The sequence below is a fragment of the Rhincodon typus genome, chromosome 24, assembly GCF_021869965.1.
Source record: "Rhincodon typus isolate 14 chromosome 24, sRhiTyp1.1, whole genome shotgun sequence".
Classification (NCBI taxonomy): domain Eukaryota; kingdom Metazoa; phylum Chordata; class Chondrichthyes; order Orectolobiformes; family Rhincodontidae; genus Rhincodon; species Rhincodon typus.
Genome location: NC_063355.1, coordinates 2,085,356 through 2,106,841, shown reverse-complemented (window position 1 = coordinate 2,106,841; position 21,486 = coordinate 2,085,356). Strand labels below are relative to the sequence as shown.

Here is a 21,486-nt window from a genome sequence, read left to right as displayed (position 1 = left end):
TTCCATCATTGATGGTGGGCATGTTTGTGCACTTCCTCATCCAGTGAGTTGTTCAACTGTCCACTACCATTCATGACTGGATGTGGCAGGACTGCAGAGCTTAAACCATTGGTTGTGGGATAGCTTAGCGATGGCTATCACTTGCTGCTTGTCATAGAATCCCTGCAGTGTGGAAGCAGGCTATTTGGTCTATTGAGCCTACACCAACCCTTAAAAGAGCATCCCACACAGACCCACCCCCCTACCCTATCCTTGTAACCCTGCATTTCCATGACTAATCCACCTAAGCCTGCACATCCATGGCCAATCCACCTAGCCTCCACATCTTTCAATTCTGGCAAGAAACTGGAGCACCTGGAGGAAACCCATGCAGACACAGGGAGATTGTGCAAATTCCACACAGACAGTTGCCTGAGGGTGGAACTGAACCTAGGTCCCTGGTACTGTGAAGCAGCAGTGCTAACCACTAAGCCACCACGCCATCCTAAATGTTATGCTGTTTGGCATGCAAAAAGTCCTGTTTGATAGCTTCACTAGTGGCTCCTTATTTTTAGATATGTGTGGTGTTGCTCTTGGTACATCTTCTGCACCCTCCATTGAACCAGTGTTGATGTCCTGGCTTAAAGGTAATGGTTGAGTAGGTGATATACTGGGCTGTGAGGTTGCAGATCGTGCTGGATCTATTCAAAGTCTGTCACATTTAGCGTGATGATAGTGCCAATATGATGGAAGGTATTCTCCAGGTGAAGATGGGGCTTTGTCTCTAAAGGACTGTGCGATGGTCACTCTTACTGTTACTGTCGTGGACAGGTGCATCTGCAGCTGCCAGATTGGAAAGGATGAGGTCAAGTATGTTTTTCCCCCTTGTTGGTTCCCTCACTACGTGCCAGAGACCCAGTCTAGCAGCTACATCCTTTAGGACCCGACCAACTCAATCAGTAGTGTTGCTGCCAAGCCACTCTTGGTATTGGACACCGAAATCCCTCACCCAGAGTACATTTTGTGCCCTTCCCATCCTCAGAGCCTCCTCCAAGTGTTGATCAATATGGAAGAGTACTGATTCATCAGCTGAGGGAGGACAGACATTGTAATAAGCAAGGGTTTTCCTTGTCATTTTAATCTGAAACCATGAGATTTCATGGGATCTGGAATCAATGTTGAGGGATTGCCAGGCCAACTGCCTCGCAAATAAATACAACAGTGTCACTGCCTCTGCTGGGTCTGTCCTGCCAGTGAGAAAGGACATATCCAAGGATGGTGAAGGTGGTGTGTGGAACGTTGTCTGTAAGGTATGATTCCATATAACTATGTCAGGCTGTTGCTTTACTAGTCTGTGAAACAACTCCCCCAATTCTGGCACTAACCCAGATGTTAGTAAGGAGGACTTTGCAGGATTGACAGGGCTGTTTCTGCCAAATCTGATGGTATCTCTCCAAAGCTCTGTTGCAGACGATAGACTCCAATTGGTTTGTACCCAGATTGTTCATTATGGCCTGGAAAATTTCAGAAATAATGCTAGTCTTTGTCTGATAGTTTCTTTTAAATTCCTCGTAATGGACCACCACTGAAATGTAGATTAATTTTTCCATCACTACTTTAGCTGTATTTGTCCATAAAGAAACGGTTTTTAAAAAATCGGTTCAAAGGACATTGTAAGGATATACCAGTAACCCATTTTTGTTTACAGCAATCGTCCTACACACTCTACTGAATGTTCTTAAAAAACTGGTAGTGGTTAAAGGGTACTGGTTCGGTTACATTTTGAGGGTTTCTGACTAACGTTTATAACATTATTACAGAACTGCTTTACATCCTTATGAAGCCTTGAGCTTACCTGTTTACCGATGTTCAAGTTTCCTGAATTCCTACATGTCCAGCCATAGGAATTTCAGCAGCTGCCTGTAATATCTCCATTCGATATCTGGGCATTACTAGTATTTAATGAACAACAGTCCACAGATTGATGAGGAGGTCTCCATTTCCTCATCAGAACTCTGTCAGAGAGGTTGAATTGATTTGGATTATAATCACTGGAGTTCAGAAGTATCTCATCGAAACCGATAAAGTTCTAACTTAACTAGACAGGGTAGATGCATGAAGGCTATTTCCGATGGTGGTGGATGAGGGACCAGAACCATTGATCACAGTCTAAGGGTACAGGATAAACCATTTAGGACTAAGATGAGGAGAAATTTCTTCATTTAGAGAATGGTGAGCCTGTGGAATTCATTAACACCAAGTGATTGTATGATTTCAAGAAGGAGTCGATTTTTTTAAAATCCATAAATGGGATGAGGGTGTCACTGGCTGGGCAGCATTTATTGCTCATCCCTGCCCAGAGGAAAGTTCAGAGTCAACCACATTGCTGTGAGTCTGGAGTCACGTAGGCCAGACCAGGTAAGGATGGCAGTTTTCTTCCCTAAAGGACATTAGTGAACCAGATGGATTTTTCCTGACAATCGACAATGGATTTATGGTCATCATTAGATTCTTAATTCCAGATATTTTATTGCATTCAAATTCCACCATCTGCCATGGCGGGATTTGAACCTGGGTCCCCAGAACGTTATTTGGGTCTGTGGATTAACAGTCCAGCGATAAAACCATGAGGCCTCCCCTGCACTTGGATCAAAGAATGTGGGGAAGAGGAGGAACAGACTTTTGAGTTGGATGATCAGCCGCAATTATATTCAGTAGCAGAGAAGGCTTGATGGGCTGAATAGCCTACTCTTGATCCAATTTTCTATGTTTTAACACAACAGCATTCCAAAACTACCTCAGCCTCAGCTTAAGTGTAAACTGCCTGTATCATCTTACTTATCTCTGAATCTTCTTTGAGTCTCAAATAGCAGAGACATTTCAAACACTTCTGAATCATTCCCATCCTTAAAGAAAGTTTTGGCTACTGACAGCTTGTGGTATTACTCTGACCTCTGGTGATGGACTTTATTTAGACATTGCTTTGGTCACCACACACTATGGAAAAGTACCTAGAACAACTACTGCTAACAGTTCCATTTCTTTAATCTTATTTAGGCGTCGTGATTAAAGGTGAAGCTATAACTTTTGTCAAATCATTACCTAGGAGGACATCAACTCCATCCACAGATAACTTGTTAACTCCTCCTATTACCACTAGTCCAGACACCGAGTAACACTCCAATTGCACTTTGTACAATTACACTTTGCACTTTACACTTACTCTCCTGTGAGAAATTACAGAATGGAAGTTACTTATACAAGGTGGAGTCCACTCACCCCGTTGTTAAAGTCTACTGTCATGATCATCAAGTACGCTTCCATCTAAATTGTATGTACTAATACAGAAAATTGGCTTTAACCACTGACGATACTTTATAAAGTCATTCTGTCAGTGCACATGATCTATAAATTCAATCTCCTCATCCTTCTGATGTTTGCCAACTGTTTGAATTTTGTACTTGCAAGTTACTGTCTCCCCAGAAGCTACTAGATTAATGACTGACTGCCACAGAATTGCTGTATTTATATTTTCTTAAACCCCAAGCACAACCATGAGGTCGAAGTGGAAGAATTTAAATACCCAGTTGTTAAGCAAACCTTTATTAAATTACTTAGAACATTTCTCGTTACTTCACACTTGTTTTGATCACATTATTTGAGTTTAGGGGCAATCTCAGGGTCTAATTTAAAGAGGTAAGTTAAAGAAGGAGAGATCAAGGCTGTGGTGTCCTCCTCCTGCTTTGTGGGGGAAGCCGGGCACAGTTCCAATGCCCAGGCCACAGCGTATGTTGGAAATGTATCCAGCCTCAGCTCCAGGAACTTGGGTTTTGGAGCTGGATTGGCAGCTCGAGGCGATGGAGCATCCATGAGGCTCAGAGGTACAGAGTGGTGGTCAGTTCTCAGGCTACGACTCTGCTGGCAGGGAGGGAATGGATGACTACCACGCAGAGTATGAAGACTTCAAAGGCATGCAGGAGTCTCATATGGCTATCCCTCAACAGAACAGATATATCACATTGGGTACTGAGGAATGTGCTGGAGTGGCTACAGGACTTTCTGGAGTGGGAGGGTGAACTGCCAATGGTGGTGCCATACATCGATATCAACAACACAGGTAAAAGTGATCAGGTCCTCAAATCAGAATATAGCGAGTTAGGAAGCAATTCATTGTACCACGGTTGGTTCTGTTGCATGGGAGAAAGGGATTAGGTGTGGGAAAGATACAGTAATAGGGGATTCAATTGTAAGGGAAAGAGTTGGATATTTTGTGGTCATAAATTATACTCCCGGATGGTATCAAAAACAAGAAGTGCTGGAGAAACTCAGCAAATTTGGCAGCATCTAAAGAGAGAAAACAGAGCTAACGTTTCAGAATACTCTAGGGTGTTAGTGTCAAAAATGTGCCGGAGTGGCTACAGGGCTTTCTGGAGTGGGAGGGTGAACAGTGGTGGTGCTACATATCAGTATCAAGAACACGGGTAAAAGGGATCAGGTCCTCAAATCAGAATATAGCGAGTTAGGAAGCAAATTAAAAAGTAGGACTTCAAACGTATTGATCATAGGATTGCTACCACTCCATTCTTTAGTAAGAGCAGAAATAGCAGGATATATCAGATGAATGTGTGGCTGGAAGGATAGTGCAAGGTTTCAGATTCCTTGGACATTGGGACTAGCCGTGGGGGAGATGGGAGCAGTACAAGCTGAACGGGTTGCACATAGGCTGGAATGGAACTGATTTCCTAAGGAGTATTTACTCATGCATGTAGTATTTATTAGGGATGCTGCCACACATGGTCAGTTTTGCCAGCAATTTCTGTCTTCATTTCAGATCCCCAGCATCTGCAGTTCTCTATTTTATTTACTAGTGCAGTTGCAAAGAGATTAAACTAAAATGGCAGAGGGTTGGAAACCAATGCAGGGAGATAGAAGAGAATGAAATAAGGGCAAAAACAGAATGAGAAATAATAAAAGTGACAGGCAGAGAATTTAAGGGCAAGATTCAAACAAGGCCACAGTGCAAACTAATGCAAACGAGACTAAGAATGTTAAAAAGACACACCTTAAGTCTTTGTGTCTTAATGCAAAGCTTAATCCAGGGATATTCAATTTTTAGGAAGGACAGACAAAGTGGAAAAGGAGTTTGGGTAGTGTGCTAATTAAAGACAATAACACAATAGTGAGGAAGAATATTAGCTCCAGCAAAGTGGAATCAATATGAGTGGAGATAGTAGGAACTGCAGATGCTGGAGAATCCGAGACAACAAGGTGCAGGGCTGGATGAACACAGCAGGCCAAGCAGCATCATAGGAGCAGAGAGGCTGACGTTTCGGGCCTAGACCCTTCATCAGAAAAGGAGGAGGGGAAGGGGGTTTTGAAATAAATAGGGAGAGAGTGGGAGGCGGATAGAAGAGGGATAGAGGAGAGGATAGGTGGAGAGGAAACAAACAGGTCGAAGAGGCGGGGATGGAGCCAGTAAAGGTGAGTGTAGGTAGGGAGTTAGGAAGGGGATAGGTCAGTCCAGGGAGGACGGACAGGTCAAGGGGGCGGGATGAGGTTGGTCGGTAGGAGATGGAGGTGCGGCTTGAGGTGGGAGGAGGGGATAGGTGGGAGGAAGAACAGGTTAGGGAGGCAGGGACGAGTTGGACTGGTTTTGGGATGCGGTGGGGGGAGGGGAGATTTTGAAACTTGTGAAATCCACATTGATACCATTGGGCTGCAGGGTTCCCAAGCGGAATATGAGTTGCTGTTCCTGCAACCTTCGGGTGGCATCGTTGTGGCACTGCAGGAGGCCCAGGATGGACATGTCGTCTGAGGAATGGGAGGGGGAGTTGAAATGGTTCGCGACTGGGAGGTGCAGTTGTTTGTTGCGAACCGAGCGTAGGTGTTCTGCAAAGTGGTCCCCGAGTCTCCGCTTGGTTTCCCCGATGTAGAGGAAGCCACACCGGGTACAGCGGATGCAGTATACCACATTGGCAGATGTGCAGGTGAACATCTGCTTGATGTGGAAAGTCTTCTTGGGGCCTGGGATGGGGGTGAGGGAGGAGGTATGGGGGCAGGTGTAGCACTTCCTGCGGTTGCAGGGAAAAGTGCCGGGTGTGGTGGAGCTGGAGGGGAGTGTGGAGTGGACAAGGGAGTCACGGAGAGAGTTGTCCCTCCGGAAAGCAGATAAGGGTGGGGAGGGAAAGATGTCTTTGGTGGTGGGGTCGGATTGCAGATGGCGGAAGTGTCGGAGGATGATGCGTTGGATCCGGAGGTTGGTGGGGTGGTACGTGAGGACGAGGGGGATTCTTTTTTGGTTTTTATTGCGTGGACGGGGTGTGAGGGATGAGGTGCGGGAGATGTGGGAGACACGGTTGAGGGCGTTCTCGACCACCGAGGAGGGGAAGTTACGGTCCTTGAAAAACGAGGACAACTGAGATGTATGGGAGTGGAATGCCTCATCCTGGGAGCAGATGCGGCGGAGGCGAAGGAATTGGGAATAGGGGATAGCATTTTTGCAGGAAGGTGGGTGGGAGGAGGAGTATTCTAGGTAGGGGAGTCGGTGGGCTTGAAATGAATATCGGTTTCTAGGTGGTTGCCCGATATGGAGACAGAGAGGTCCAGGAAGGGGAGAGAGGTGTTAGAGATGGTCCAGGTAAACTTAAGGTTGGGGTGGAAGGTGTTAGTGAAGTGTATGAACTGTTCGAGCTCCTCGTGGGAGCACGAGGCGGCGCCGATACAGTCATCAATGTAACGGAGGAAGAGGTGGGGTTTAGGGCCGGTGTAGGTACGGAAGAGGGATTGTTCCACGTAACCTACAAAGAGGCAGGCGTAGCTTGGGCCCATGTGGGTACCCTCTCCACCTATCCTCTCCTCTATCCCTCTTCTATCCGCCTCCCACTCTCTCCCTATTTATTTCAAAACCCCCTTCCCCTCCCCCATTTCTGATGAAGGGTCTAGGCCCGAAACGTCAGCCTCTCTGCTCCTATGATGCTGCTTGGCCTGCTGTGTTCATCCAGCCCTGCACCTTGTTGTCTCAATATGAGTGGAGCTTAGTAACACCAGGGAGCAAAAAACAACAGTCAGTCATATACAGACCCGCAAACTGTAGTGGTAATGTCTGGGAAGGCATTAAATAGGAAATTAGACATGCAAGCAATAAAGGCACAGATGTAATTATGGGTGACTTTATTCTGCATGTAAATTAGACAATTCAAATCAATATCATAGAGGAGCAATTTCTGGAGAGTGTATGGGATGGTTTGCTGGATCAATACATTACTGGATCAATACAAACAGGATATCTAGTCTGGGAATTCTGTAATGAGAAAAGGCCCCTCAGGAAGTGTGACCATAATATGATAGAATTCTTCATTAAGATGTAGGGTGACATAATTAATTCTGAGAATAAGGTCCGGAATCTAAATAAAGGAAACCATGATGGTATAGGGTGCAAGCTGGTTATGATGAAATAGAGAATGTTACTGAAAGGGATAACAATGGATAGATCATAAGAACATAAGAATGTAAGAACTAGGAGCAGGAGTAGGCCATCCAGCCCCTCGAGCCTACCCCGCCATTCAATAAGATCATGGCTGATCTTTTTGAGACTCAGCACCACTTACCCGCCCGCACACCATAACCCTTAATTCCTCTACTGTTCAAAAATTTATCTAGCCTTGCCTTAAACACGTTCAGCAAGGTAGCTTCAACCACTTCACTGGGCAGGGAATTCCACAGATTCACAACCCATTGGGTGAAGAAGTTCCTCCTGACCTCAGTCCTACATCTGCTTCCCTTTATTTTGAGGCTATGCCCCTAGTCCTAGTTTCACCTGCTAGTGGAAACAACCTCCCTGCCTCCACCTTATCTATTCCCTTCACAATCTTATATGTCTATAAGATCTCCCACTCCAGTGCTAGTATATCCCTTCTCAAGTAAGGAGACCAAAACTGCACACAATACTCCAGGTGTGGCCTCACCAGGACCCTATAAAGCTGCAGCATAGCCTCCCTGTTTTTAAACTCCATTCCTCTAGCAATGACAGACAAAATTCCATTTGCCTTTTTAATTACCTGCTGCACCTGCAATCCTACTTTTAGCGATTCATGCACAAGGACACCCAAGTCCCTCTGCACAGCAGCATGCTGCAATTTTTTACCATTTAAAACATAGTCCATTTTGCTGTTATTCCTACCAAAATGGATGACCTCACACTTATCAACATTGTACTCCATCTGCTAGACCTTTGCCCACTCACTTAGACTATCTATATCCCTCTGTAGACTTTCAGTATCTTTTGCACACTTTGTTCTACCACTCATCTTAGTGTCATCTGCAAATTTTGACACACCACACTTAGTCCCCAACTCCAAATCATCTATGTAAATTGTAAACAATTGCGGTCCCAACACTGATCCCTGAGGCACACCACTAGCCACTGACCACCAACCAGAAAAACACCCATTTACCCTTACTCTCTGCTTTCTACTGGTCAACCAATCCTCTATCCATGCCAATACATTACCTGTAATACCATGCAACTTTATAGGCGGTGACAAATATTTAAACAGCCTGTGAAAGAACTGCAACAATTGACCCTTTCTGTTTGGAACAAAAACAAAACAGGAAGCATAGCCCTATCATAGCTTGGAAGGAAAATTAGGTATAGTATAAGATTCAAAGAAGAGGCATACAAATTAGTCAAAAAGACTTGGTGCAATTTAGATTTAGCAATGGAGAATAAAGAGATTCATTAAGTTGGGGGGGGATAGAATATGAGAGTCAGCTTGCGGGGAACATACAAACTAATCTTAAAAGCTTCTATAGGCATGTGCAGAGAAAATGATTAGTGAAGACAAATGTAGGTCTCTTACAATCAGAAACAGGACAAGTTATAATGGGGAACAAAAGCAGGGCAAACCAAAAAAATACATATTTTGGTTCTGTCTTCACAAGGGAGGACATGGGTAACATCCCAAAAATGTTGGGGAATGCAGGTGTTCAAACCCTCATTACTTTAATTTTAGTTTTTTATCATTTTGGTTTTGATCTGTGATCTGAGAGCTGAAGGAGACCTTTGGACTGTAAGCAGGTGCTTGTTTCTTTCTTTAAAAAAAGCAAACAGCAATTTGCTTATGAGGCCTGTCCTGGAAGTTAATTACAGATTGATCCTTGTTCAAAGAATGCTCTAGACATTTCAGATCTGGAGATGCATTATGCTCAAGAAGATAGCTAATGTTGAAAGTTAACAGGGACCCCACAGGGAGACACCAGTCTAACAAGGAGAAACTCAAGTTTGAACTGATTTTTAACCGTATTTAAGTCAGAATGATTGTGGTTATCAAAGCTACAGGACAGAAATTTGATTGCTCCCTGGGTTAACCTCCCATTATCAATTTATTAAAAACTTAGAGAATAAAGTTTCAGTTATAAATATTAAGTTAGTATTCTTCAGAGCCTACAGGAAACAGATTGCATGGCCCGGTGTCTTTGGAAACCAAGCGAGATACAGTCCCATGTGTCTGAGAGATTACGGATTGTGGCTTTATACAGCCTAGCAGTACATCACTGCTCTTGTATTCTAGCCGTCTTGAAATAAACGCTAACATAGCATTTGCCAACTGAATCTGCATGTTAACTTTAAGAGAATCCTGAACTAGGATTCATAAGTCCCTTTGTGCTTCAGATTTACGAAGCCTTTCTCCATTTAGAAAATAGTTTATGCTTCTATTCTTCCCAACAATGTGCATAACTTCATGCTTTCCTACATTTCATTCCATCTGCCATTTACTTTCCAACTCTCCTAGCCTGTCCAAGTCCTTCTGTAGCCACCCTGTTTCCTCAATACTACCTGTCTTTCCACCTACCTTTGTGTCATCTGCAAATTTTGCAACAATGCCCTCAGTTCCTTCATCCAGATCATTAAATGTATAACATGAATAGGTGTGGTTCCAACAATGACTCCTGCAGAACTCCTCTAGTCACCAGCTGCCCCCCTGATTCGCACTGTCTGCCTTCTGCCAGTCAGCCAATCCTATATCCATGCCAGTACCTAGCTCTTAAGACCATGGGCTCTTGTCTTATTTAGCAAGCTCATGAGTGGCACCTTGTCAAAGGTCTTCTGGAAATCCAGAGAACAGGCCACATCCACTGGCTCTCTTTTGTCTAAATTGCTTGTTACCTCCTCAAAAAATTCTAACAGATTTGTCAGGCATCACTCAGCCCTATTTTTCTTGCACTTTCAAATACACTGATATCTCTTGCTTAATAATGGATTCTAAAATCTTATTAATGACTCAGGTCAGGCTAACCAGCCTATTGTTTCCTGTCTTCTGCCTCCCTTCCTTCTTTTAACAGGGGTGTTACATTAGCCATTTTCCAGTCCTCTGGGACCCTCCCTGACTCCAGTGATTCCTGAAAGATCACCACCAATGCCTCTACAATCTACTCAGCTATCTCTTTCAGAACGCTAGAGTGTGGTCCATCTCATCCAGGTGGTTTATCTACCTTCAGACCTTTCAGCTTACCCAGCACCTTCTTCTTTGTGATGGCCACTGCATTCACCTCTGCCCCCTGACTCTCTTGAAGTTCTGGTGTGTGCTGTTGGTGTCTTTCACCTGATGACTGGCACAAAGTACCTATTCAGTTCCTACACTGTTTCTTTGCTCCCCATTACTACTTACCAAGCCTCATTTTCCAGCGGTCCAATGTCCACTCTTGCCTCTCTCTCACTTTTTAAGTATCTAAAAAAATTCTTGCAATCTCCTTTTATGTTACTAGCTAGCTTACCCTGATAATTCATTTTATTCCCCCCCGTTGGTCTTTTAGATATCTTCTGCTGGCTTTTAAAGACTTTCCAATCCCCTGGCTTCCCACTAATCTTCAGCACATTGTATGCTTCAAACATTTCAATTTTACTGCGTTGCAAATACAAGGATAATGAGGCTGATTTGCTTTGGCTGTCTGTCTTCATGTCTCAACATGGGGTTCAGTGACAGGAAGGAACTGAAGGAAATCAGCATTAGTAGGGAAATAGTGTAGGGGAATTTAATGGAATTAGAGGCCAATAATTCCTAGGACCTTGGGAATTTATAATCTACAATCCCAGAAATGGCCCTAGAAATAGTGAATTAATTGGTGGTCATCTTTCAAGGTTCTATACATTCTGGAACGATTTCAAGGAGCTAGTGCAAATATAATCCCACCATTTAAAAAAGGAGGTAGAGAGAAAACAGGGAATTACAGACCTGACATCAGTAGTGAGGGAAATGCTAGAGTCCGTTATAATAAGACTTAATAGCAGAGCACTTGGAAAACAATGACAAGATCCGACAAAGTCAGCAAGGATTTATGAAAGAGAAATCATGCTTGACAAATCTACTGAAAGTTTGAGAATGCAAGCAAGCAGAGTTGTAAAGGGGAACCAGAAGACATGGCTTATTTGGAATTTCAAAAGGCTTTTGATAAGGTCTCATAAGAGATTAGTAGGTAAAATTAAAGCAGTTAAGGGAGTGAAGCACTGGAGGGGGTTCAGAGGAGGTTCGCCAGGATATTGATTGGATTGGAGCATTTTAGCTCAGAAAAGAGGCTGGATTAGCTTGGATTTTTTTTCATTGGACCTGAGAAGGTTGAGGCATAGGATAGAGGTGTATAAGATTATGAGGGGCATGGATAGGGTGGACAAAAAGCAGCTGTTCCACTTAGTTGAAGGGTCAATAAACCAGGAATATCATTTTAGGTGAAGGATGGAAAGTTTAAAAGCAATTTGAGGAGAAGACTTTTCACTCAGATGGTGGGAATTTGGAATGCTTTGGACAGTAGGTGAGGCAGGAAATGGCACAGCCTTTAAAAAGTATGTTGATGAGCACTTCAAATATTATAACAATCAAGGGCATGGGCTAATTGCTGGAAAGTGTGATTAGTGTGGATAGGTTGGTGTAGACTTGATGGGCCAAAGGGCTTCTTCTGTACTGTAACTCACATAGGATTGGAGGTAGTTTACTGACTTCAATAGAGAACTGGTTGGCAGGTAGGAAACAAATAGCAGAAACAAATGGAACTTTTTCCAATTGACAGCCAGTGACTGCTGCGGTACTGCAGGGATCAGTGCTCGGACCCCCTACTCACAATATATTACCATTAATCTCCCAGTTTGCAGTTGATACAAAACTGAGTGGGAGGGTGAACTGTGAGGAGAATGCAAAGATGCTTCAGCATGATTTGGACAAACTGAGTAAGTAGACAAATGGACAGCAGATGAAGGAGAATATGGACAAATGTGAAGTTATCCACTTTGGCAGCAAAAACAGGATGGCAGATTATTATTTGAATAGTGATAGACTGGGAAAGGGAGAGGTGAAACCAGACATGGGTGCCCTTGAAAGTTAGCATGCAAGTGCAGCAGGTTCCCCTTCATAGCAAGAGGATTTGAATACAGGAGCAGGGATATCTTGCTGCGATTATACAGGACCTTGGTGAGGAGTATTGTGTGCAGTTTGGATCTCCTTATCTGAAGAAGGATGTTCTGGCTGTCGGGGGTGGTTGGGGCCACAAAGGTTTACCAGATGGATTCCTGGCAAGACTGGCTTATGAAGACACACTGGAAGACTGGATCAGTTCGGACTAAAATCACTAGAGTTCAGAACGAGGTAGCACAGTTTAAGGATAGAGAGTAGGCCATTTAGGTCTGAGATGAGGAGAAATTTCTTAATCCAGAGTTTGGCGAGCCTGTGGAATTCTCTGCCACAGAAAGCAGCTGAGGCCAAAACATTGAATGCTTTCATAAGGAGTTAGATTTAGTTCTTAGGGCTAAAGAGATCAAAGGGCATGGGGCAAAAGCAAGAATAGGGGACCGAGTTGGAAGATCAGTCATGATCACACAGAATGGCAGAGCTGGCTCAAAGGCCAAAATGGCCTACCCTTGCTCCTATCTTCTATGTTTTGATCCTTTATGGATTCACAATCATTAACGATAACACTGCAGGTTTAAAAAAAATGATAGCAAGGCATTGCAGTTCATTGGCAAGAAACAGATTTGAAAAGTTGGGAGGTAAAGCTAGATCTGAATTTTCACAGCAGAGAGGTTCTCCATCATGAAGAAAATGAAGCAGATACCTGGAAATCCCAAGTTCCACCTTGAAAAGAACACTTCCAACTTTCGCGCATTGTGTCAAAGTACGCATATGCATGGGTCATGGACAGATGGCTATTTAAATGATCAGCTACCTCCAGTTGACTCGGAATTTGGGGTTCTCAGTGAGGAACTCTGCATGTTCAAAGCAGAAACTGGAATGTAATTTCCGTATTTTCTTGGATAGCCATCATACCCTTTTGGAGAGATAAGATACCTCCCTTGATCTGGTCTCAGAAGATATTTAGAGGGCTTGAGATGGTAAGGCACCATTTGGGAGACATTAGGTACCCTTAACCTTTAGTAAAATGAGCCACACTTGTGCAAAAAAATGCATGAAGTCATTGGTGCTATTGTTCTGTCAAGTAACTGAAGCTGTCAGAAAATTATTAATTCCTTTACTGATTAAAAATTTGTCTCTCAGCCTTGAATATACTTAATGATCCAGTCTCAACAGTCCTGTGAGATAAATAATTCCACAGATTCACCACCCTCAGAGGAGAAATTCCTCATCTTTGTCTTAAACGGGTGACGCCTAATTCTGAGATAATGACCTCTAGTCCTAAATTCTTCTACAGGGGAAACAACTTTGACACATCAACCCTGTCAAAGTTCTCTAACAACCTTATGTTCCAATAAGGCTGCCTGTCATTCTTCTATATTCTAATACGTACAGACCCAACCTACTCAACCTCTCCTCATAAAACAGTCCCTCTATATCTTGTGTCGGCCTAGTGAAATTTCTCTGGGCTGCCTCCAACATCAGTACATCTTTCCTTAGATAGATAAGGGGCTCAAAACTCTTCACTGTATTCCAGTGGGAAGTACTCATCTCTGTGCTCCTAACTCAGGAGAAAAAAAAATCCAGGTCTTGATCAGACCATTTCACCAAAAGAATACAGAGGAAGCAGAGAGGATGCAGAAAGAAAAATTACTCAGGTGATTCCAGAACCGGAAACATTATATTTATAAAGAAAGGCTGATCAAGCTCAAAAAACGGGCTCTTTGCTACAAAGAAAGAGGAGACGTTTTGCAGGCTTGAAATTATGAAGGGATTCAATAAAGGGGACCGGAAGAAAATATTTCTGTTTCTAGGGGTGTCTAGAGCTAGGGAACTATAAATGTAAGATCCAGTAACAGACTATGTCTTTATCTAGAGAATGGTTAGATCGTGGAACTTACTACCACAGGGAGTGGCTAAAATTAATAAAGTGAATACATTTAAAGGAAAGCTTGACAAACATACAAGGAAGCAAGAAACAGAAAGATATTTGATAGGGTGACAGAAGGTATAAACTTCAGTGTGGACAAGTTGGGCCTAGTTATGGTCTGTAAGTGCAGCGTCATCCAGCCATTGCATTGGTTTCAATTCAAACATTGAAGCAAGCCCACACTATCCCACACCTGCTCAGACACAGGGAAATCAGTAGGAAGGCGAATCTTGTTCTGAATAAGTCCCACTCTCACAACTCGAGGCTGACGGAGCTGCTCTGTGGAGGCCTCAAATCCAAAAGCCTTCAGCTGAAAGTCCTTCTCCATAGAGGCTTCCAAAGCTGACTTTGGCAAATCCAGCTTTCTGAAAAACAGAAAGCAAACACTCAATGCTCGACAATCTAAACTTCAGGTTTTTATTTTCATTTATATAACTGTGTTTTCACAAAATCTCAGTTTCTCCCATGTATCTGCCGACCTTGCCCTTCTCTTTCGAACTGGTTGTGGGTTTGGAAGGTGTTGTTTAAGGATCTTTGGTGAATATCTGCAATGTACCTTAAACGTAGAACACACTGCTGCTACTGTGTGTCAGTGGTGGAGGGAGTGGATGCTTGTGGATATGGTATCAATCAAGTGGAATACTTTGTTCTGGATGGTGTCAAGCCTGTTGAGTGTTGTTGGAGCAGCACCCATTCAGGCTTTCCTTCATTGCATGAGGATATCACATACAAAAACAGGGATGTAATTCTGAAACTAAATAAGAACTGGTCAGGTCTTTGCTGGAGTTCTCACCACCTCATTACTGGGAGGACATCATTTTTCTAGAGTACAAAAGAAATTTACAAGAATTTTTTTAAATTCATTGTGGGATGTGGGTGTCGCTAGCTGGCCAGCATTTCTTGCCCATCCCTAGTTGCCCTTGAGAAGGTGGTAGTGATCTGCCTTGTTGAACTGCTGCAGTCCACTTGCTGTGGGTTGACCCACAGTGCCATTAGGGAAGGAATTCCAGGATTCTAGCCCAGTGACAGTGAAGGAACGGCGATATATTTCCAAGTCAGGATGGTGAGTTGCTCGGAGGGGACTTGAAGGTGGTGCTGTTCCCACATATCTGCTGTCCTTGTCCTTCTAGGTGGAAGTGATTGTGGGTTTGGAAGGTGCTGTCTGAGGATCTTTGTTGAATTTCTGCAGTGCATCTTGTAGATAGTACACACTGCTGCTACTGAGCGTCGGTGGTGGAGGGAGTGGATGTTGATGGATGTAGTGCCAAACCAGTGGAGCTTTGTCCTGGCTGGTGTCAAGCTTCTTGAGTGTTGTTGGAGGTGCACTCATCCAGGCAAGTGGGGAGGTTTCCATCACACTCTTAATTTGTGCCTTGTTGATGGTGGACAGGCTTTGAGGAGTCAGGAGGTGAGTTACTCGCCGCAGTAATCCCAGCTTCTGACCTGCTCTTGTAGCCACTGTATTTATGTGGTGAGTCCAGTTGAGCTTCTGGTCAGTGATAAACCTCCAGGATGTTGATAGTAGGGGATTCAGTGATGGTAACACCATTGAACGTCAAGGAATGTTGCCAGGGCTTAAAAATTATAGGTGAGGGGAAACATTAGATAGGCTAGTGATAGGTAACTAAATTAAGGTGCACAAAATAACACTGAGTTAGATATCATGGTTTGGGAAGATGTCTTTCCCAGAGACAAGAGTCAATTACCAGGGGCCTTAGGTTTAAGAGTGACAGGTAGAAGGTTTAGAGGGAACATAAAAAAGCTTTTTCACCTAGAGGGTGATGGATAATGTTCATCGCCCAGTTTGGTGGTTGAGAGAGAGACACTCAACGCATTTATACAAAAACCTGGATCTGCAGCTGAGGTGCTGTAACCTGCAATGGACTAGGTAGCCGGAATAGAATGAACAGCTAATTTATTTAGTCAGCATAGATATGGTGGGCTGAATGGCCTCTTTCATTGTTATAACTTTTCTATGATTCTATGACATTCTGCAGCCAGGTGTCTCTTGACTGGGTCAAAGTATCTCTGCTCATGGCAGTAAACCTGTAAACACAAGATTTGCTATTAACAGAATAAATTCTAGGGTCAGTTTGAGATAAACAGGTTGAGCAACTATTTAGGTCACTGTGCATTGTGACTGAAAGGAAGCTTTGCACTTGTACATTTCATCACCTCTAGACATCTAAAAATTTTCAGCCAATGAAGCATAGTTACTGCTCTAATTTAAGAAACATGGCAAATAATTTGAGCACAGCAGGATCTCCTGAACAGCAGGGAGATAATGATTCACAACTACTTGTGGTACTCATTAAAAGAACAAGATTTGAAGGAATAGGGGTGAAAGTAAAACATTTGGCCCATCCATCCAGCACTGCCTTCATTAAGATCATGACTGGTCTGACAGATTCTGGCCTCAATTCTAACTCCCTTACTGCACCCCATAACCCTAGTCTTCTTTGTTGATCAAAGACCTGGCTAACTCAGCCTCAAATATAATCAATGGTCCAACTTCCTTATTCATTTGTGATTCAATGAATTCCGAACACTAACAACCTCTGTATGAGAAGAAATTTCTCTTCATCTCCATCGTGTGAGAGAACCCTCATCTTGAAGCTGTAACCCCTAGTCTTCGATTGCCTCATGAGGATAAATATTTATATCCACCTCTCAGAATCTTATGTTTCAGTAAGATCACATCCCATTCTTTGGAACTATAATGAGAATTGGTCCAACCTGCTCAATCTTTCTTCTGTTATTCTGTTAATAATAAACCTTGCCTAACTACCTCCAATGGAACTACATCCCCTTGCTCCTCATAGAAGAAAGATCTTTCCAGAGTCAAGGGAACTTTAGAAGATTAGGATCAATGTACCAATAAGGGAAGGCTTTTACTTTTTTTTAAATTTCAAAAATATACTTTATTCATAGAAAATATGCAAAGTCACTAAAGCAGTTTGGTTGTGTACAGTAACGAATGAAGAAAACAAACAAACATTCGATAAAAACCGAAAGAACTACGGATGCTGCAAATCAGGAACAAAAACAAAGTCGCTGGAGAAGCTCAGCAGGTCTGGCAGCATCTGTGAAGGGAAAAACAGATTTAACGTTTCGGGTCCAGTGACCCTTCCTCAGAACAAAAGTTCTGGTTCTAGATGGAGAGGAGACAAACAGGTCAAAGAGGTGGGGCTGAAGCCAGTAAAGGTGAGTGTAGGCGGGAGTTAGGGAGGACGGACAGGTCAAGGGGGCAGGATGAGGCTGGTAGGTCGGAGATAGGGGTGGGGCTTGAGGTAGGAGGAGTGGATAGGTGGGAGGAAGGACAGGTTAGGGACGCGGGGTCGAGCTGGGCTGGTTTTGGGATGCGATCGGGGGAGGGGAGATTTTGAAGCTTGTGAAGTCCACATTAATACCATTGGGCTGCAGGGTTCCCAAGCGAAATATGAGATGCTGTTCCTACAACTTTCGGGTGGCATCGTTGTGGCACTGCAGGAGGCCCACGATGGACATGTCGTCCAAGGAGTGGGAGGGGGAGTTGAAATGGTTCGCGACTGGGAGGTGCAGACATTTGTCGCGAACCGAGCATAGGTGTTCCGTTTAGCGGCCACCAAGCCTCCACTTGGTTTCCCCGACGTAGAGAAGGCCACATCGGGAACAGCGGATACAGTATACCACATTAGCAGATGTGCAGGTGAACATCTGTTTGATGTGGAAGGTCTTCTTTGGGCCTGGGATGGGGGTGAGGGGGGAGGTGTAGGACTTCCTGCAGTTGCAGGGAAAAATGCCGGGGGTGGTGGGGCTATTGGGGACGGGGCGTGAGGGATGAGTTGCGGGAAATGCGAGAGACATGGTCGAGGGCGTTTTCGACCACTGTGGAGTGGAAGTTGCGGTCCTTGAAAAACGAAAATCGGTAGCTACACTGGCCCTATCCCCCACCTCTTCCTCCGTTACATCGATGACTGCTTTGGCGCCACCTCATGCTCCCACGAGGAGCTCGAACAGTTCATCCACTTCACTAACACCTTCCACCCAACCTTAAGTTCACCTGGACCATCTCCGATACCTCTCTCTCCTTCCTGGACCTCTCGGTTTCCATCTCTGGCAACCACCTGGAAACCGATATCCATTTCAAGCCTACCGACTCCCACAGCTACCTAGAATACACCTCCTCTCACCCACCTTCCTGCAAAAATGCCATCCCATATTCCCAATTCCTCCGCCTCCGCCGCATCTGCTCCCGAGATGAGGCATTCCACTCCCAGACATCCCAGACGTCCTCATTTTTCAAGGACCGCAATTTCCCCTCCACAGTGGTCGAAAATGCCCTCGACCGTGTCTCTCGCATTTCCCGCAACTCATCCATCACACCCCATCCCCGCAATAACAACCAAAACAGCATCCCCCTCGTCCTCACGTACCACCCCACCAACCTCCGGATCCAACGCATCATCCTCCAGCACTTCCGCCATCTGCAATCTGACCCCACCACCAAAGACATTTTTCCCTCCCCACCCTTATCTGCTTTCCAGAGGGACCACTCTCTCTGTGATTCTCTTGTCCGCTTCACACTCCCCAGCACTTTTCCCTGCAACCGCTCGGTTCACAACAAATGTCTGCACCTCCCAGTCGCGAACCATTTCAACTCCCCCTCCCACTCCTTGGACATGTTCATCCTGGGCCTCCTGCAGTGCCACTCGAAGGTTGCAGGAACAGCATCTCATACTTCGCTTGGGAACCCTGCAGCCCAATGGTAATCAATGTGGACTTCACAAGCTTCAAAATCTCCCCTCCACCGACCGCATCCCTAAACCAGCTCATCTCATCCCCGCCTCCCTAACCTGTCCTTCCTCCCACCTATCTAATCCTCCTACCTCAAGCCCCACCCCTATCTTCGACCTACCAGCCTCATCCCGCCCCCTTGACCTGTCCGTCCTTCCTGGACTGACCTATCCCCTCCCTAACTCCCCACCTACACTCACCTTTACTGGCTCCAACCCCGCCTCTTTGACCTGTCTCCTCTCCACCTATCTTCTCCTTCATCCATCTTCTATCCGCCTCCCCCTCTCTCCCTATTTATTTCAGAATCCCCTTCCGCTCCCCCATTTCTGAAGAAGGGTCTAGACCCGAAACGTCAGCTTTCCTGCTCCTCTGATGCTGCTTGGCCTGCTGTGTTCATCCAGCTCTACACCTTGTTATATCAGATTCTCCAGCATCGGCAGCTCCTACTATCTCTTATTTGTTCAAGGTTATATTTACATATAACTGAGGTACCGGGAGGATCCAATAACTGAACTGATCCCCTTTTACCTTCAGCAGAAAGGCCTCAGTCTTTCCCCACTGCACGCGGCGGCTGCTTCCCCGAGCTTTGTGGCAGTGCCGCAGAACATTCCAAGTAGTTTGACCACTCCATATCACCTGTCTTTCGTGGAGAAATTATAAAGAAAATACCTTTGACCACAAGTCCATCAGGAAGTGGCCAGCACATGATGTCCTCAAAACCTTGCAGGAAAGGGAGAGGGTGGATTCTGTTGTGTGGTTGTCTGAGCAGACTGTCAAAGTCATGTGGCAGAATGCTTCATCACCAGAACTCTCCAACAAGCACCAAGACATCACTGGTGGTGAGTGGGGCACTACCTGTGAGATCCTTCTTGTACACCCGGTATGTCTGTGCCATTGCATACTTGAAGCAGCTGCAGCGGGTGGGGGTGTCACACATCTCTTTCTGGGATGTGCTTTTGCAAACGAAGTCTGGAGAAAGACGCAACGGTTTTTGTCAAGGTTCATCCCAAACAGATTTGTGATGCAGGTCTCTGTGCAGGACCCACACTGAGACAAACATTGACTGCGTCTAGAAGACTATCAACTCATTGAAAGATGCTCTTTGTTCTGCCTGAAAATTGTTGGTCTTCCAGAGCAAGTAGCTGACTCCAAACAAATGTTGCAGACTGGCACAATTCCAAGGTCCAGGACTACATGCTGAATGACACACTAAAGGAAAGGTTTTATATTTATATGGGAGATGTTCAAGATGATGGCATGTGTCAAACATGACTCAGGGCTAATTAAGCATTTTTAAAGTGTAACCACATTTTAAATGTGGAATCATAGCACCCCATTAATGTGCATCAAAATCCCATAACAGTAATGTGTTTTTGACCCTCAGATAATCTCTAAATAAAAACTGAAAGAACTGCGGATGCTGTAAATCAAGAACAAAAACAGAAGTGGCTGGAAAAGCTCAGCAGGTCTGGCAGCATCTGTGAAGAAAAATCAGTTAACGTTTTAGGTCCGGTGACCCTTCCTCGGAACCTCTGTTTTTATTTGTGACTTTGATTGAACGGTAAATGTTGGCCACGTCTTCAGGCAGAGACATTCCTTGCTGTTCATGCAAACCCAACTCGTCTGATGGTGCAACAGTCCTTCGTTGGAGGCCCTTCTAGACTCATGGAGCTGTACAGCATGGAAACAAACCTTTTGGACCAACTGGTCCATCCCAAATTAATTTAGTTCCGTTTACTTCAAGTTCTTATGATTAATATGATAAATCGGGGTTTGGACGGGTGAAATTTTGTCCGGGACAGATTAGGGAAATTACAGATACTAAAGAGAAAAAGAAAAGCCAGAGAGATCCTGTCACAAGCAGCGACAGGGCAGCAGCCTGGCCCCACCCCCCACATCGGCCTGCGGCCGCGTTGCTCTCTGGGGATTGTAGTTCACTAATCCACAGAGCAGTGAGCACAGACTCTGGGGGAACTACATTCCAACACCCGCTCCTCACCTGGTGTCTCTGCCATAAAGCATCCGCCAGACACGCTGCAGCACCTCGGGAGGAAGGTGCTCCTCCAGACAGTCCTCCAAAGAGCTCAGCTCTCCAGCCGCCATCTTCACCGCCATTCCCGAACTCTCAGAAAATCTGCTGGAACGACGGTGGAGGCCCCGCCCCCTAACTGCATTGGGCAGCCCCGCGACAGCACCCTGTTCGGATTGGACAGATCCCCGACCGCCCCTGTCGTCATTGGACAGATCGTGGCCCGCCCCCTACGCGCATTGGGCAGATCCTGTACCAGTCCCTGTCCGGATTGGACAGATTCCGGTCAGCCCCCTGCTCTCATTGGACCGACCTTGGCCCGCCCCGTGCTCGCATTGGACAGATGACCAGTCTCCAGGCAGCCCCACGCCTGATTG

General features: G+C 45.0%; 1 protein-coding gene across 3 annotated transcripts in view; it reads right to left on the bottom strand.

The window, feature by feature from the left end:
• Nucleotides 1–21,218, bottom strand: part of upb1 (ureidopropionase, beta) — a 129,945-nt gene extending 108,727 nt beyond the window's left edge. For all 3 annotated transcript variants that reach the window (XM_048611786.1, XM_048611785.1, XM_048611788.1), the window contains exons 1-2: nucleotides 21,080–21,218; nucleotides 14,498–14,669 (exon numbers count right to left, since the gene is read on the bottom strand). In XM_048611786.1, the coding sequence (XP_048467743.1) occupies nucleotides 14,498–14,669; nucleotides 21,080–21,195 (288 nt within the window). In that variant the 5' untranslated portion in view covers nucleotides 21,196–21,218. The remainder of the gene's footprint in view (nucleotides 1–14,497; nucleotides 14,670–21,079) is intronic.
• Nucleotides 21,219–21,486: the final 268 nt, after the last annotated feature.